Source organism: Acanthisitta chloris, unplaced genomic scaffold, assembly GCF_000695815.1.
Source record: "Acanthisitta chloris isolate BGI_N310 unplaced genomic scaffold, ASM69581v1 scaffold13358, whole genome shotgun sequence".
In the NCBI taxonomy this organism is placed as follows: Eukaryota; Metazoa; Chordata; class Aves; order Passeriformes; family Acanthisittidae; genus Acanthisitta; species Acanthisitta chloris.
In genome coordinates this window covers 1-16,078 of record NW_008687650.1, presented here as the reverse complement: position 1 = coordinate 16,078, position 16,078 = coordinate 1, and the positions used below count along the sequence as shown (strand labels likewise).

Sequence of the window (16,078 nt, the reverse complement as noted above, 5' to 3'; positions counted from 1 at the left end):
CAGATACCATTCTGTATGCACCAATATGTTGCACTGCTGTAAAATATTTTAGTTCCCTCTGTCTCAGGGGAGCACTGTTTTTATTTTCTTCTAGGATTATGTTTTTTCCCCTGTTCCTACCAACATGTCTCTGTGCCGACCCGAGGGAAGCTGTCTTAGAAGAATGCATTTGCTGCAGTGGGCTGGTGTCCTGCTGCAACAAGGCAGCAGAGACAACTGCAGAGAGTCACCATCTACTTTAGGAAATCTGCTCAGTGCCACTTCTCTTCAACCACCTGCAGTTTTAGGAGCTGAGATTCACTGCTAAAACTGCACTGTTAGCCTTATCTACCCAAAATCCATGGTAAGCTCCACTGCTGTGGCTGCAGCTGCTGGTTTAGGGAGATGCTGCCCAGGCCCATGTTGTCTCCTGCTCCTGCCTTCCTGCAGAGGTCACAGGCCTCAGATCTCCAAACCTCTGCACTTGTGCTACTTGCAGCCAATTGCACTTGTAGAGCTTCCCAACCTCACTCTGTCAGAATGATCTGATGGAGCTTAAAAAGGACTTTTAAAATGTTGGATCATCTTGACAGAATGGGATTACAGAGTAGCCATGCAGAGATGGAAGCAGAGAGCAGATAACCTCCAGCAGATGCTGGCGACAGGAAGCTGAAGACAGGCTGGGGATCATAACCTCTTCACCTCTGGGTTTTATGCTGCCAAAACAACTCAGTTTACTGCACCCTAAGGCTTTTCCTTGCTGTACCAAAAGTATGTTTGGGACATTGCCTGTTCCCTGGCAGTGCAGGCAACCACAAAGCAGCCAGAGCAGGTCACCCTGAGGGAGGAGTGCAATGTCAACAACAGGGATGGAGCAAGGTCTGACTTCTCTCCCAGCCCACTGCTGGCCAAGGCAGTGCTGGCAGAGCCCAGACAGTGTGCTGATGCTCTGCCCCAGACTCGGTGTGATGAGCTGCACCCAGCACAGCTGTCTGCCCAAGTGTGCTCCTGGTACAGACTAAATGTAGGTGGGTTTTTTCCTCCCTAAAACTTCCCACTGATGTGTCTGTCCCTGCCTGTGACAAGAAGGTGGGAGAATGAGCTTACTCAGCTAATAACAGATTCTTTCAGTCAGTTTGGTTTTACACCACTGTGAACTATATTTAACATCGATGTAGACGGTTTAACAGGTCAAGCTTAATTCTCACTTGGGCAATCCACAGCCTGAGGTACTGCTTGCTGATTTTTCATTTATGAAGAAAAGTGAGAAGCAAGTAGAAAAGCAATTAGAAAGTAAAACCACTTAACTTTTTCAGCTGCCAATAACTCACAACTACTTGCCTGTTGATTCTCAAACAAGAGCAATAGTCTTCTATCACCATCCCACATTATTTTTCCAATAAACCATATTCTTGCAGCAGTAGTGACATTGACATAGCACAGTTATTTTAGAACTGCATAGTTCAATAACAGCAAATCAAATTACAGATTTAATTCTCCTTCACAGACAGGATAGTTACCTGCTTGGCTTTTTCCTTCAAGGCAGTAAGCTGGGAGCTGTTAAAACCTGAGACAGTCCCAAGAAGTTCCACATTTTTGTCAAAGGTCCCTGGATCCATGCACTTCAGTTCCTGAACTGACCAAAACACATTTGCTTCTGCTAATTTAACAATTTCATCTGAAGAAGGAGCTCTGGTTCCCAGGCAATCTGAAAAAAAGAAGTCAAATAGCAAGTTTTCGTCAAGGAGACTGAAAAAAATAAATCACAGACTCACAGAATTTTAGGGGTTGGAATGGATCTTACAGATCATCTAGTCCCAACCCCCTGCCCTGGGCAGGGACACCTCCCACCAGAGCAGGTTGCTCAAGGCTCATCCAACCTGGCTGTGAACACTGCCAGGGTTGGGGCAGCCACAGCCTCCCTGGGCAACCTGGGACAGTGTCTCAGCACCCTCACAGGAAAACACTTTTCCCTAATACCTAACCTAAATTTCCCCTCTTTCAATTTGTGTCCATTGCCCCTTGTCCTATCACTGCAGCTCCTAACAAAGAGTTCCTCTCCAGCTCCCCTGTAGGCCCTTCAGACCCTGGAAGGTTGCTATGAGGTCTCTACTCAACCTTCTCTTCTCCAGGCTGAACAGCCTCAGCTTTCTCAGCCTGTCTATCAAAGCAACATAGATATTTAAGAGAGCAACAGACTTATAATTAACTGCTGATCATGTGATATTGATAAATCAATTCTTTTGCAATTAAATATTTTATTTTAATATTTACATTGTTAATGTCCTGGATATAAAACTAGAATTTGCCTAACTTGCAAGAAATTGGTGTTATTCTTTGTACTCCAGGGGAAGTTCATGCTGGAAAAGAGAGTAAGAGCAGACATACATTTCAGAGCAGTTACAATACAGGATGCCACAACAAAACTAACATCTGGCCACATGCAATAAGAATAACCAGCATCTTGCAAGTTTCCTTCAAGTCTAATTCCCTAAAGGCATCAAAACCCAGGCAAGGGCTTACTCTGAGGTAAACCCACCATTTGCTGGGAGCCTTGCTTCACTGAGAGTGAAATGCAAATCTTTGGGATAACCTTGGTGGAAGTCTCCATATAGCTTCATCACCAAAAAATGCTGCAGCTGAATAAACTCCACGTTCAAACAGTGAATCCAGCTCAGTGGGAAAGTAACAGACATGAGAGGTCCCTTTACCCTGAAATGCCCTGACAAAGATGTATGTCTTGTAGGACTTGCCTGACATTTAAACAAGGTGAAGACAGAAGCTGGATGTGTCAGAGGAGCACAGGGCTTGTTCTTTATGTCAAGCCTGCTGTTAAAATGTCAGGATCTAGAGAGGGTTGTTCACTTAGCACAGAACTGTTTGGACAGACAAACTGCCTTTAAAAATCTTATTTACAGTCAGGTTCTGGCCCTATGCATGATCAGACCAGACAGTTTCCATTGTGTGTTTTAACAAATCCTGGTCTTTGTTGGCATAATCTACCTCTAATGTTGATGGAAAACAGAAATTAGAATCCTAATGTGGTTGTTTACTGCTCTCTCTCCTGTCACTAATTTAGAAAAACCTTATTAAATAATTATCTAAACCAAATAATCCCTACATGTCTTCAGATATGGTCATTACCAGTAAAAAGCATGAATTTCACAGATGCTGTGCCTGAGCTAAGCTCCCCCAGCTAAATAAATTAAAGCGAGAATGTACAAAGTAGATTTGTACTTTGAAAGGAGGCAGAGGAGGGATTTATTTGCATCAAAGGAAGCTGCAGTAGTGGGTAGAACACTGAAAAGACTGAATCTGTTGAGCAAACGAAAATGCTGTTCAGCTTCCACTGTGCCAGCTGATGTTCTGCTCTCCCTTTCCACCTCCCTCTTGTGCATTGTTTCCCTTTCCCCTGCTGCAGAAGGTCAGCTTTTCTCATGTAAATACTGCCCATCCAGGCACAGTGCAGCTCCCTTCCCCACGTCATGAAAACCTAAGACTTCGTGTCCTTGGAAAGAACATTGATTTTATGATTTGTAACATACCAGGTCCATTGGTGTGATTACAGAGGGAAATACTAATTAGATATCTGACTTCACTTTTCCTTTTGCTATCCATTTAGTGTGATGAAAGCCATGTTATATATAGATTATAACATCCCAGTGGTGGAGGTGAGAAACCTGAATTCTTTCTCCAGCACTGCCACTGCTTTCTGGTAGCATTTCAGACACACAATTCACAAGTTTTGCCTTGCATGTTCCATCTTGTCTTAAGAAACACTTTCGTTTTATCTTTGTGGAGACACAGATGTAAGAACTCTGTCACTGGTGATTGCTACTGTTATTAATATTAGCTCACACCTGACTGTGGGAAATGCAAAATAGCAGGTTGGTGGCATCAGTGTTATTCTAGAACCATTTTCATAAGATCTAATTTTCTAATGATTTACCAATCAGCCATAAAACCTCATTCCTTATTGAAACCACCGTGTCAGTTATGTGGAGCTGGTAAGACTGTGTTTGGTAACAGAGCTTCAATACTAATAAATTAGTTTGGTTGCTAATTAAAATACCTTTTAGATGGTAAGAAACTTTGTCCATTTGGACAGAAAAATCACAGTGTCACCACTGTGAGATTTCAGAACAGACGAGTCACCATATGCTCCTGTCTGGCAAAGGATTAACTATGTGCAATCTTTTGGCACAACAGAAACTTGTCACCTTCACAGGTTTTTAATTCAAGGGTTTTCACTCAGATTACAAAGGAAAGTGAAAATAAACAAACCCCTTTAATTCAAATCATCTTTTTCCTTTGTGCACTCAGTAACATTCCATGAGATGCTTAACCATGCAATCCTGTAATGAAATTTAGTGTTTCAGCAATTAGTCAATGCAACTAGAGGCAACAGAACGAGGACTCACTGTTTAAGCTAAGAACCTGAACCCCTTTAAGTTACTCAGTGCTTTACTTTTTATTGTTCAGCTTCTCAGAATGCATTCGATGACAAAGTGAAACAAAGTCTGTCTGAATTGCACCACCACAGCCCAAAATGGCACCACTGTAAGTCTGGCACTTTGCACAGATAGCAGTGAAACACTGACCAGGTGTGGTGAGAGACGATCCCATGTTGGCAGTGGCATTGGAGATAGACTCAAACACAGTTGATTGAAGCTCTTCAGCTGAAGAACCTGGTCCAATTGTCTTTGCTATTTGTAAAATGATATCTGGGAACTTCAAAAGGCAAAAAAAGAATAAATAGGATTTCTTTCTCTCCCTTTTAAAACCAATCAATTTGCTGAGAAAGATTTGTGCAGACCTCAGCAAAGTAGGGGTTAGGAGCAGCTCAGCCTCCTTCCTATTGTGCAGATGTTTCAGAAGAGGAGAGTAAATTGGCTGCTACTGAAAGGTCAACAGCATATGTTTGAGGGGAAAAAATTAGGAACAAAGCAAATTCTGAGTGATTTTCCCTCTTGTATGCCCTCTTGGCTTCTAGCAACACTTGAGCACTGCCTGATTGGAGTCTGTGTCCAGAGCCTCCTGGAGCAATGAGCTCCACCAGTTTAGTATGTGTTTTATTTTGTCTGACTTAAATTTGCCAGGTAAGTATAAGAATTGAGGATAGGGACCCAATTAAATGATGAGAAATAACTTGAACATGTTTGACTTCTTTAGGCTTTTCTGACCTCTTTCCTCCACCCTGCTAGACACCTTCCTTTCCTTTGAAGAGTCCTATACTATTTGGTCAATTATAAGCATTATCTCCAGGAGGAAAGTTGCTGACAGTGCTCACATATTTCTGCTGAAGAATCAATTCCTCATTCCAGTATAGTTTACTCCTATACATAAAATTATAAGACTATAAGAACTAACAAGGGCAAAGCAACTACAAAGTGCAGAGCTGAGGCTATCGGTGGCGTGTGCTGCACTGGTCCTAGGGCAAAGGGCCACATGGGGAAATGATAATTTGATCAGCCTGATCCCATTAATAACAGGATAAGAAACATAACTTTTATGGCTGGAAGGCAGAGGAATGGAGGAAAGAACACCGTAAGGTGTAAAGTACTAAAAATGTTGCAGTCTGTGTCACTATAAACGGCACATTTTTTTTCCTATGTGACAATGTACAATTACTATTGCACATGTAAAAATAATTGTTTATACTAACATTACTTGCAAGAGGAAATCTCAGAAGTTTTGATGGAGTCAAGAATATGTGAAACATTAACACAGGGTTCCTTGCCAAGAGAATTATTTAGCTAGTTTAGCATTCAGGTTACATAATTCAGACTGCATTATGACATCCACAAATCCAAAATCTAATATACCTTTACCAATTTAAAAGCTTTAATAAAAGCATACCTTTTCAGCAAGGATATTTAATTCCTCTTTTGTCAGCAGAGCTATGAATGGTCCAACATCTAATGTTGTTTCTGCTGTCCAGTTGTTTGAGGAGCTGAAGAAATATTTTGAAAAATTATACTAATGAAGAATGTTTACAATCAAAATTATAAGACTTCAAGGTTTTTATTATACTTCATCATATAGGAAGCACAGACACTTCTATGCCAACGTGATGATTCATTGTTATTAGCATCAGATTTCATTTTCTCATCTCCCTGTGCTGTGGTCATTAGTGGAACTCTCAATATACTCAGACAAAGCCTTCAGACATGGCAGTAATGGAGCTGCCCCTCAATAGTCAGAGTATTCTCTGCAATACAGTGTTCCAGCTAGGAGAAAACATTCTTTTTTTAAAAGAAAATTTACCATTTTCTGTCAGGTTCATACTGCAGCAGTAGTGTGCAAAATGCTATCAGAAGAGAAGTAGAAATGTCACACAAACCTGACAAATGTTAGTCAACCCACTTGGTGGGTGAGTTAATAAAGCCCTTGGATATGTAATTTTCAGCCTGAAAGAGCCTGGAGCAGAGAGTAGTAAATCTGTTAGCAGTTCATGTTCCCACAGAAAACTTTCTTTGCTTTGTTGCTCCACTATGAGGATATTTTACTAGATAAATATTTTCAAAGTAAAATAAAGTAAAATAAAATCTTACTTAGCACAGTGTGCCATGAGTCAATAAAATTGATTTGTATCAAGATCAATGCAGGGATGAGATCTGGTGGAAAATACAGCTATTCTATCACCAGAAAAATGCTGAACAAGCATCTAACACGATTAGATGGATCAAGAGACAGACTTTGGGTCTGAAGGGATGGTTAGAAACTATGCATTAACTCTCTCTTTTCATATGCAAGATACTTCTGAGAGACAATGGAAGGGAGAAACTGTATATCCTTCCAGATAGAGGATGGCTTTGACTTTTGGGTGACTGATCCCCAGAGTGGCTCCAATCACCCTCCTAATCTGAGTCATTAGTGACACCCAACACACTCCCTGCTTTGTTGCTTCAGGTGCTTGAACTTTCTATCCCTCTGCTTCTTCTCTAGTTTCTCCTACTGCCACAGGTGCTTGCAGTCTTCTTACACACCTAGTATCCCACTTCCATCTTCTCATTCTTTGCATTCCTGTGCCATTCTCTGCCTGTAGCACCCTTTCTCTTGCCAGGCCAGTGAGTCTGTTTGCCTGCCCCTCCTCAAACTAAGTCCTCTGGGACTTTAGTCATGCAGGGTGCCCCTCGGAGTGGATTCTGTTCCACAGTGATCATGTTACAAACAAGAGCAGAAATGTCATTCTGGTGGACAAGACCCCAAGCTTTTGGCTGGTGACAGAAGCTGCTTTGTGCTGTTTTCACTGCAGTTCACCTGGGCAAAGCCAATGGTTGGTATTTGCATGGTCTAACCATCAGCATGAGCAAAGTGGTATATCTAATACCTTACCCATATAACTCAAGGACTTTGTATTTAATTTCAGTCTTCTGCTCATGGCTGAGCTGTTGGCAGAGTTTGAATTGATGAAGGGCTGTTTCCATTGCCTTCAGGGACACTCTGCTATGTAGAAAAGCTGGAGGTAAGTGGCAGATTAGATTTCCAAGTAGGTCAACATCATATTCATCAGCAATGGAGCCATTCTGAAACAAGAAGCATTTACCTTGTTGGCAGAGCTAACCTTGGCTTTTGCCCTGTATCACTCAGCTGCATCACAACTCATTTAAGCTCTATGACCCTTTAAGGAACAAAGACACAACAGTTTGCACTGGCAACTTAATCTACAATTTCTGCCGAGATTGCTTTATATTTTTTGCTTTTACCAATGCAGCTGGTGATATTTAGTAAGTACCTCTCAGAGCTTCCAATGTATCCTTTATTCCATACTGAACTCACACAAAAAGTATGACCACCCAAGACCTGCAGAGGTGGTGCAGTTCTGCCTAGCAGCACAGCCCTCACCTGGCCCTTGCAGCAAAAAGGCCACAAGCTCTTGCTGCAGAAAGCTGAGCTCTGAGGGCTTTTTCAAGCAGCTGCCAAAACACTAGGGATTATACAGCTGGTAGTATGTGTAAGGGCAGGAATAGCCACAGCTACATCAAAGAACTAGTTTCCCCTAAAAACTGGTGAGTACTGCAGCTCTGAGACAGCACAAGTCACAAATCCTCCTGGTAGCACCACCTCTCCCGTGGAGCTTCCTGTGCCATGCACAGCTCTGCAGGACTGGCACTGCTTGGAGCCAGAGGAACAGCTCCAGGTGCTAATGGGTCAGCTCCAGGCTGTCCTGGCCAGTTCTCTGTTCATAGGAACACTTTGTAACATGCATGGAGTCAAGGAAAGTTGTTAAGGAAGCTATAAAAAAGGTTTACTTAAGCAGTGAACAATAAAATTGAAACAGTATGTGAAAAAAACCTCAAAAGAATACAGGTGGGTAAGTCAGAAACCTATCTAGATGGTGACTGACACCTCTGTGGTACATGCAGACAGAACCACAGAATGGCTGAGTTTGGAAGGGACCTCTAGAGATCACCCAGGCCACCCCCTGCTCAAAGCAGGTCAGCTACAGCAGGTTGCCTGGGGCCTTGGCACTAAGAACTCCTCTGAGCTAGGTGATAGCCTCAGCTCAGAGCCCATCAGCAGTGGTTTCACTGCACAGAGCAGGAGAGCCTGTGTCTCAGGTTGCTCTCTGTGCACAGGAGACCATGAGCATGTGCATGCAGACCAGAGGGTACAAGTAGGGAGGACAACTTCATGATGCATCACATGACAATAAAGGGAGAGACTTGTTCTGCAGCTCCCTCTCCACTGCTGACCCCTCCCCAGCCATACCCACCAAGCACTCCTGTACTTTGTGCAGGACAGCGTTCCTTTTGTGATGGCTTGGAATCAAAAGGTCCATTTCAGTCTTCCCCAGACTTTCAATGAAAGGGACACACAAAGGGCCTGAAACATACTCCAGGTACTCAGAACTGCAGAAAGAATTCAAATGGTCTCAGAATGGAAACCTGACCTTCATACACCCAAAACCATCCCCATAAAATATGCGATGAGGGAAATATTAAGACACAAGGCTGGACTTGCAAAATTATAAACCAGACAGGCCAGAAAAATTGCAGTTCATCCACACTTACTTTAATGTCCATCTTCTTCCAGTTCATCAGCACATGAACCAAACTTCAAAAAATGGCTAAGAGTTATAAATAGCTGCAAGTGGATGAAAGTGCTCCCAGATGCTTTAACATCACATGAAACAAGACTGTCTACAGTTCAGAAACCTTCCCCTTTCTCCTTTTCATTAGGAATAATTCTTTGATGAATGAAGATGTGGAGGGTGGGCTAAAGACAACAAGGAGCTTTATAGTAGGCTTTCTTTTTATCAAAGTACAAAAAACCTGCCAAATTAAACAAAATGATGATCCTTTTCACCCAGCATGGCAAGCAGCCTGTGCAAATAAAGCCAGAGCCCACAGCTGCACAGTCTTACCAGGTCTGTAAGCAGCAGCACCAGTGACTTCTGACAGCCCTGAGCAAGCCACATGCAATTGTTGGCCAAACAACTTGGTGCTGCAGTTTGTAGAAAGCCTTGTATTAAAGTGCTTCTATTATTATATTACTGTCTTTGCAAACAGAATACTTCTATTTTCTTACTTTTTTCAGTTAAAAATATTCCAAGAAATGAATAGCTCTCATTCTTTTTTATCCCTTTAAGCACATAGAAAGAAAGAAAAGGACGAGTTAACAAGTGTTACAATTTTCTTGTAAACGTACAATTTTTGTTTTCTAAGGAAAAGAGCTGTTACTGAAAAGTTTTGCTAACTTACAAAAATGTCTTAAAACCCACTGTTTGTAACCATACAGAGCAATATGTTTCAGCAGTCCCCAATGGTTTTGCCTTACATATCCACTCCCAAAAAGCCCCTAAACAAATATGCAAACCAAGTCTCACAACTTAGGTGGAAAAAAAGTCCACAATTGTGACAAAAATAGGCTATCCTAAAAGACACTATATATTACCAGCTTTCATTTGATGCCTACAGGCAGCAGTCACTTTTGATAAATTGCCATTTGTTTGAATCATCAGTTTTCCTAAGACTGAAGAGATTATTTAAGAAGTTCTCAGAACTTAAGATACAGTAAGATGTAACTCACGGAAGCACCAGTAAGAGGAAGGGAGGAATAGATGCATTGGAGACTTTCCAAAACTTCCAAGCCAAACAATTAACCTAAAAGCAACAAAAATTTAGGATCTTAAACATCTGGCAATTTTGAGGAAGAATAAAAATATGACTTGCTTATTGCAGCACATATAAATTAGCACATATAAAACTCTGCATGTTATCTTCAGAGAGCAATTTTCTGTGGCTTGTTTTAGAGTTTTCTTTTGTAGACATCAGAGATGAAACATCCTATATTTGGGTGCATGAGAGGATTTGTATGTTTTTGAAACTTCTATGTATTTCCAAATGGATTACTCACGAATTAACAAGTCAGAAGGACTGTAGGAATTTCTTGCAATTTGTAAGTGACAAGTGAAATTGTCAAAATGAAGCCTGATAACAGACAAATTCACACATAAAAGACTTCGATAAAATATGCTAAATTTTGTCACAAGATTTTGAGAAAACAAAAAAAGAAAACAGAGTTAACCACATTTTAATTTACCTACAGTTTGGATATTGGGCAGTAATTATGGACACAAAGTCTGGTTTGGGTTTTACCTGATATGGAGAAAGCAGATGAAGATTCATTTCAAAGAATTTAAAGCTGTTTAAAAATATGTCTGTGCCCATACTTTCAATGAGTTGACAAGTTACTCCTCTCACAAGCTGTCCTGTGCTGATAGGGAAAGCAAATTTCAATCTTTTGAATATTTAAGCAGGATCCAGTCCTTACTCCCCACACCCATATCCTAAGATTGGATACAGTTTCTTGACTACCTCTCTTTCCCATTTCTTGCAATTGAAAGGCTACTGAAAATAAAAATGCAAACAAATCGAAAACCAAACTGAGCCTTAAAATACCCAAACCCCTGCTTTGTTCCTGGTTTCCTTTTTCATGAGGAAGGTGATTTATCCTGTGGTATTCAGGAATGAATAAGCTTAAGATAGTACAAAATAACCACACATTGTTTACCTCAAAGTTTCTCTCATCACAATACTAGTCTTAAACCCCATTTAAAAACAGACTACAACCCATACCTTAGAAGGTCATCGGGATAGTTTTTCTGAGACAGTAATTCATACAGGTACAAAGCCTGAAATAAAACTCACCATATTTAGAGTTAAGTTTAGTTAATCCAGGTGTATTACAATATACAATTCATTATCTACCTCAAGGTGTTTGCACATTTAGCTCTCTTAAGTACTCTTAAGGCATTTCTATGATCCCCCTTGGCCAACCAAAAACTTGGTTCATCCTGTGCTGAATTTCTTCTTCACAAGACAAGACATTGCTAACTGGCATTATGGGATGATGTTAAACCTGTCCATGGTCCATAACTACCAAGTAACTTAGGTTTGAAGGGACCTCTGGAGATGATCTGATCCAACCTTTCATCTCCCTGGACAGAGTCAAAGGACTGACTGTACCTGCAAATGTCTAGTATAAAGTACTAGAAAGAGAAAATTGATGTGGCAGAATCTTGGGGACTTAAATTCAGCATATTAATGCTTCCTTGTCCATAGCATTGTCTCATAATGCTGCCTAGGCTCCAATATCCTCTGGTTGGTTATGTCTAGATATATTTGGGGCAGTTCCTTCCCTTTATCTATGTTTCTTGAACACCAATATGTGCTGGGTTTTTTTTATTTTTCCAGTTCTTCCATTATACTAAACTGCAGTGGAATGGGAACTGCGTAATGATTTTACCTGGCTCCTTCTTAGTTCTTTCTCTTTCATCATTGAAGAATTATATCCAGTCTGCTTCCATAAACCAGGAAGAGATAGTTCTTTAAAGAAAGCTCCTTGTATATCTTTGACTGAGGAAGAAAAATCTCCAGATGCAGCTATCTAAAAAGAGGAACACAGAAATACATGGCATTTCAGAACTGATGCTCAGATTTACAGGATTTACCCTTCTTTCTATTCTGTGTAATATTTCCCTTAAGAGGATAAAGGAAAAACATGTCAGTATTAAAAATGCAACGGAAATAAGCAAGAAAGAGAGTTAAAAATATACTTGGTGTGCAGAAAAAAAAAAATTAGAAATATTAACCATTGAGCTAAAGCACAAATCTCGGCGACAACGTTTTAAATCATGCTCTGCACACCTGGTTATTGTGTTCTTGTGCAGAGAGAACCTGCTACACACTGGAGTTTGTAATCACCTTCCTGAGGATCCCTTGTTGCTGTGCAGGTGATAAGTCAGACAAGTAGTGGGATGTTGTGCCCCGAATGATCTGAGAGAGCTCCCTTGGGTTCATGCTGTAGAATGTCTGGGTGCTGATACCAGTTACCAACACACCCATCTGACTGACGTTATAAAATGATAAAACCTGCAGAGATAACAGCACAAACAAACAGGAAGTTTTCTGGCTTGGGAACAGCAGATATATTTAAAAGTAAAAGTCAATAAATAAATCAAAGCTATTATTGCTGAGTACTTTATACACTTCTTGTCTAGGGAGGCACTTTATGTTCTGTTGTCATGGTTTAACCCCAGCTAGCAACCAAGAACCACACAGCCACTCACACACCCTCCCACCAACGGGATGGGGGAGAGAATCAGTAGGGTAAAAGCTAGAAAAACTCATGGGTTGAGATAAAGACAGTTTAACAGGGAAAGCAAAAGCTGCACACACAAGCAAAGCAAAACAAGGAATTAATTCAGAGCTTCCCATGGGCAGGAGGTGTTCAGCATCTCCAGGAGAGCAGGGCCCATCACCAGTAATGGTTCCTTGGGAAGACAAACACCATCACTCCAGATGTTCCTCCTTCCTCCTTCTTCTTCCCACCTTATATACTGAGCATGATGTGTTATGGGATGGAATATCCCTTTGGTCAGGGAACAAATATACGAAGTTTCTCAGAAGTTTCTTCGACTGAAACTTCAGCAAGGACCCTGATTCCTCCCATTACTCTGTATTTCAGTATACAATCTGGGATCTCTGGTCATGCAAATTCTGCTTAGGGCAGTGACACTGAAAAAACAATATATATAGCTCCCAAATATACATTCCCTCTGTTACCAGAGAATGACTTTGGGAGGTACAGTCTTAGATGTTTTCATCTGATTTAAACACATTTTTCAGATCACTAACTAAACAGAAGTCTTGGACCAAATTTCTCAATATCTATGGTTATCATTGAGAAAAAGCCATTTCCCTTTTAAAAACAGAGGTAAGAAAGCTGTTATCAGAGGTACCTTTTCACCAGAGAGGTATTTACTGGATAAAATCATAACTTGGCTTTTTGCCCACCCAGAGACTTGGTTTAGTGTTGCAATAGCATTATGTACTGCTTCAGGTGACAGAGATTCCAGCTGACTTGAAGTTAGTCCAACCACAGCATCTGACAGAGATCCGAGGGTGTCGTTCAATGTCTGGTTTTGTGTGGCAATGTTCAGGAGTTGAGATTTGAGCTAAATCAAACAAAAAGAGCAGATGGGAAAGAAAGATCTGCCAAAACCAATTTCCATTATCACCCAAAACATTAACTGGAGTCTCTGGAATAGACATTGGCAAATACTCCATCATCACACACTTCATAAAATTTCAAAAATAGAACCACAGTTGTGAAAGGAATATGGAACAGGAGGAAAGAGACTGAGAAAAAAATGAGCACCCAAAATAGGCTTCTATTCTTTGCATTCTCAAGAGCTATTTCCCCTTATTTCTTAGATCCCAGCAATTTTTCACTCATTTCTTTCCTTATTTAAGACAGACGTCTCTCCTTATGTGTTTATGGGATTAGGTAAGAAGAACAAGCACTGTACCCACTGTACCCACCTTGTGAACCTCTGCCTGGAAACCTCTCAGTTGATTGCATTTAATCATTTGATGAAGCAAAGCTCGGGCCACAGCTGCATCCATCTGTTCCAGGTCATCATAAAAGCAAACCAATAAACCCAGCCTGCAGAGAAGAAATACATTAGCTAACTTGTGACATAAAAGGTGTCAGCCTTAGGAAATGGAAATACACTATGGCACACTCTCCTTGTGCTCAGGACTTGAGTTATTTCTGTTTGTCACTAGTGCCTAAAACTGCAGTCTTTAATACTTGCACAGCCTGAAACTGGTGTGTGAGACACATGCACTGTCCTCTGTATGCAGCTGAACTCTACCCAGATCGCTTGTGCTGATGAAAATTTAACTTTCCTGGTTCCATCTGCCCATGGCTGGATTCTCCCAGTTAATGACTTCACTCCCCTTGGCAGTACAATCTTGAAAAGGATGGAGGGCTCTAGAAGTCTCTAGTAGTAGATTGCTGAGTTCTTATCTGGATTGCTTAGATGTTTTGCACTCTAAATCCTGCTTGGATTTCACAAGCAACATAACTTGTGTTTCAGAGCAGCAGCTAGAGCATTACACAGCCTCTTTATTGGTTCAGGTTCAAACAAAGCCTGCTGTATTACACATCAAACATATGACTGGTCAATGGAGGGAGACCTGTCCAGTTCAACACCAGTTAGAAGAAAACATGCTGAGGATCACTGCCCCAGTTGTGCCAGCACAGCTGTCTGCAAGGCAGTGTTGAAGACAGATGTGGAGCTCATTTTTCTTCAACAGTACCCATACTGTAGTATTTAAGTCAGCATTTCCATTAATCTCTAAAGTGCACATAGCTGGTGGAGAGAAGCAGTCACACCACCAAGGGGAAGTGCCTGTTGTACGTGGCCTTCTGACTTAGGCCTTGTGCTTTTTACTGCCACTTCTTGCAGCCCTGCAAAGAAAGAGCTCTGAATGGCCTATCACTTTTCTCTGGACTTTGAACTGCACAGTGATAGTGATGCACTTGTTTCTAGGAAGCCTGAGTCAATTTCCTGTCTGTGTAAACTCTTAGCCTCTGCTTTTCATAATTTACACAGAACAAGCACCTCAAAGATGTAGCCCAAGCTCAGCTTTCGTGCTACAGCCCCTGGTTTTTAGCAATTCAATGATGCATAGGCAGAGTCCAGGCAGTAATGTCCAAATGTGAATCAAATCAAGAATGGACAAGCTGCAGCACTATCACAAACTCAGGCACACTGTGCAGTGGAGAAAGGCTTTTAGTTCCTCTAGCCCTCAAACAACAACCTGCTAGTGCTATAACACGACACTGCTCCAGCAGCCCATCTGAATTCATGGGACACCATCAGACCAACATACAAATCAAAGAAACATCTCTAAGAGCATTTTTATAACAAATAATTACCCACCTTCTGATGCATTACTGCACAGCCACCAAGAGCTCTCCAGCTCCTTTGGGATTAGCAGCAATGAATAATACTACTTCTTAAAAGTAAAAGTGCATTTAAATCATCAGTATGGTTAAAATGAGTAATATAAACCAAGTGTGTTGTAAAAATGGAATAGATTAAGGATTATGGAGCATGACGTTTCTCTCATCTGTGAGAATGTGGCAGCTCTTGTGAGTGACAAAATCATTTTTAAGATTCCTGACACTGAAATTTAGAGCGTGGGGCACAATTCTTCTCTCTTACACCTCCGACAATGAGCGATACTTCACGGAAGTCAGTGAGCGACGCTGCCTTAATGACAGGAGCTCTGAAGCCATAAAGCATATTCTCCATTAGTTTAAAACTCCAAGGTATCCCGCAAGGAGACTACAAATAACTTCAGACAGTGGTGTCTTGGGACGAAATACATCCACTGACACGACAGTGTAAACGTAAATGTGGAGCACGGTGCTTTCTCACAGATATCTCACACTCACTGCCTATTTATGAGCAGGCACAGGTTATTTTGGGGTTTTATTATTGTTAAAGTTAGTTCAGTGCTGATTGATAACTCTGAAAATGCAGCTTCCTGCTTACACACCTAACAGTCACATATGTTGAAGCATGGCTCATCTCTACCGTGCAGGACAAAGGACAGCAGGACAGGCTTTATGCCTCTTCACTTTGTGACCCCTCTGGTGACACCCACATCAATTAAAAGCCACTTGCAGTCCTGGCTGGCATGAGTTAAGGTTTCCTCTTTCAATCCTAACTGTAACATGCACTTTGGCCATAACAATTCCATGCAATGCTATATGCTGGGGACAGAGTGGCTGG

The 16,078-nt window shown here is 41.2% G+C and overlaps 1 protein-coding gene across 1 annotated transcript in view; it reads right to left on the bottom strand.

Annotated features, from left to right (window-relative positions):
- Positions 1–13,935, bottom strand: part of LOC103807946 (otoancorin-like) — a gene marked incomplete at both ends in the record, with an annotated part of 21,023 nt that extends 7,088 nt beyond the window's left edge. Inside the window, 12 exons of the mRNA XM_009080699.1 lie at positions 1,500–1,687; positions 4,581–4,710; positions 5,839–5,932; positions 7,318–7,508; positions 8,699–8,834; positions 10,015–10,088; positions 10,584–10,701; positions 11,064–11,119; positions 11,734–11,874; positions 12,192–12,359; positions 13,229–13,444; positions 13,812–13,935. Coding sequence (XP_009078947.1) covers positions 1,500–1,687; positions 4,581–4,710; positions 5,839–5,932; positions 7,318–7,508; positions 8,699–8,834; positions 10,015–10,088; positions 10,584–10,701; positions 11,064–11,119; positions 11,734–11,874; positions 12,192–12,359; positions 13,229–13,444; positions 13,812–13,935 — 1,636 coding nt within the window. The remainder of the gene's footprint in view (positions 1–1,499; positions 1,688–4,580; positions 4,711–5,838; positions 5,933–7,317; positions 7,509–8,698; positions 8,835–10,014; positions 10,089–10,583; positions 10,702–11,063; positions 11,120–11,733; positions 11,875–12,191; positions 12,360–13,228; positions 13,445–13,811) is intronic.
- Between the last annotated feature and the right edge of the window lie 2,143 nt (positions 13,936–16,078).